The 551-nt window shown below is 59.2% G+C and overlaps 1 protein-coding gene across 1 annotated transcript in view; it reads left to right on the top strand.

The window, feature by feature from the left end:
* The first annotated feature begins 369 nt into the window (after positions 1-369).
* Positions 370-551, top strand: part of Dhrs7 (dehydrogenase/reductase 7) — a 10,481-nt gene continuing 10,299 nt past the window's right edge. Inside the window, exon 1 of the mRNA XM_010605905.1 lies at positions 370-551. Within this exon, the coding sequence (XP_010604207.1) occupies positions 473-551 (79 nt within the window). The 5' untranslated portion in view covers positions 370-472.

A 551-nucleotide genomic window follows, 5' to 3' on the forward strand; every position in this document is an offset into this window, starting at 1 on the left:
CATTTAACAGTAAATAAAGAAGCAGGGGCCGAGGTGTAGCCCCTTCAGTGACAGAGCCTTTGCCTCCAAGTGCGAGGCCCTGAGTTAGATCCTCTGCAGGTGGGGAGGTGAGCTTTGCAGGAGGAAGAGAAAGGTATGGGCAGAGCTCAGAATTAGAAGGCTTGTTTCTCCCCAAGCCACAAAGAGAGCCTGGAAAAGTACTTGGCCTCACAACGACCTCCCAGTAACTGCCTCTTCCCTGCCTTTTCTCCAGCGACTCTTCTGTGAACACCCAGCTGTTTCTCCTGCTCCCAAACTTGTTGCTTTGTGCTTGACTCAACCAAAACACGCCGCCCAGGGACTTTGGGCCGGGAGGAAGGGGCGGGGTCGGGGAAGGGGTGGGACTGGCGCGGCTTCCGCGTTGGGGCGCTGGGCGTTTCCTCCAGGCTGGCCAGTTTCGCTGGTGACCTTGGGAAGTGCTACCGACTCGGACATGTTGCTCCTGCTGCTGGCGCTGTGCGCGCTGCTCCTGCTCGGGCTCCGGCTTTTCCTCCGGGCGGACGGCGACCTGA

The sequence above is a fragment of the Fukomys damarensis genome, unplaced genomic scaffold (genome assembly GCF_012274545.1).
Source record: "Fukomys damarensis isolate Sample0158 unplaced genomic scaffold, DMR_v1.0_HiC HiC_scaffold_21, whole genome shotgun sequence".
Lineage (NCBI taxonomy): Eukaryota > Metazoa > Chordata > Mammalia > Rodentia > Bathyergidae > Fukomys > Fukomys damarensis.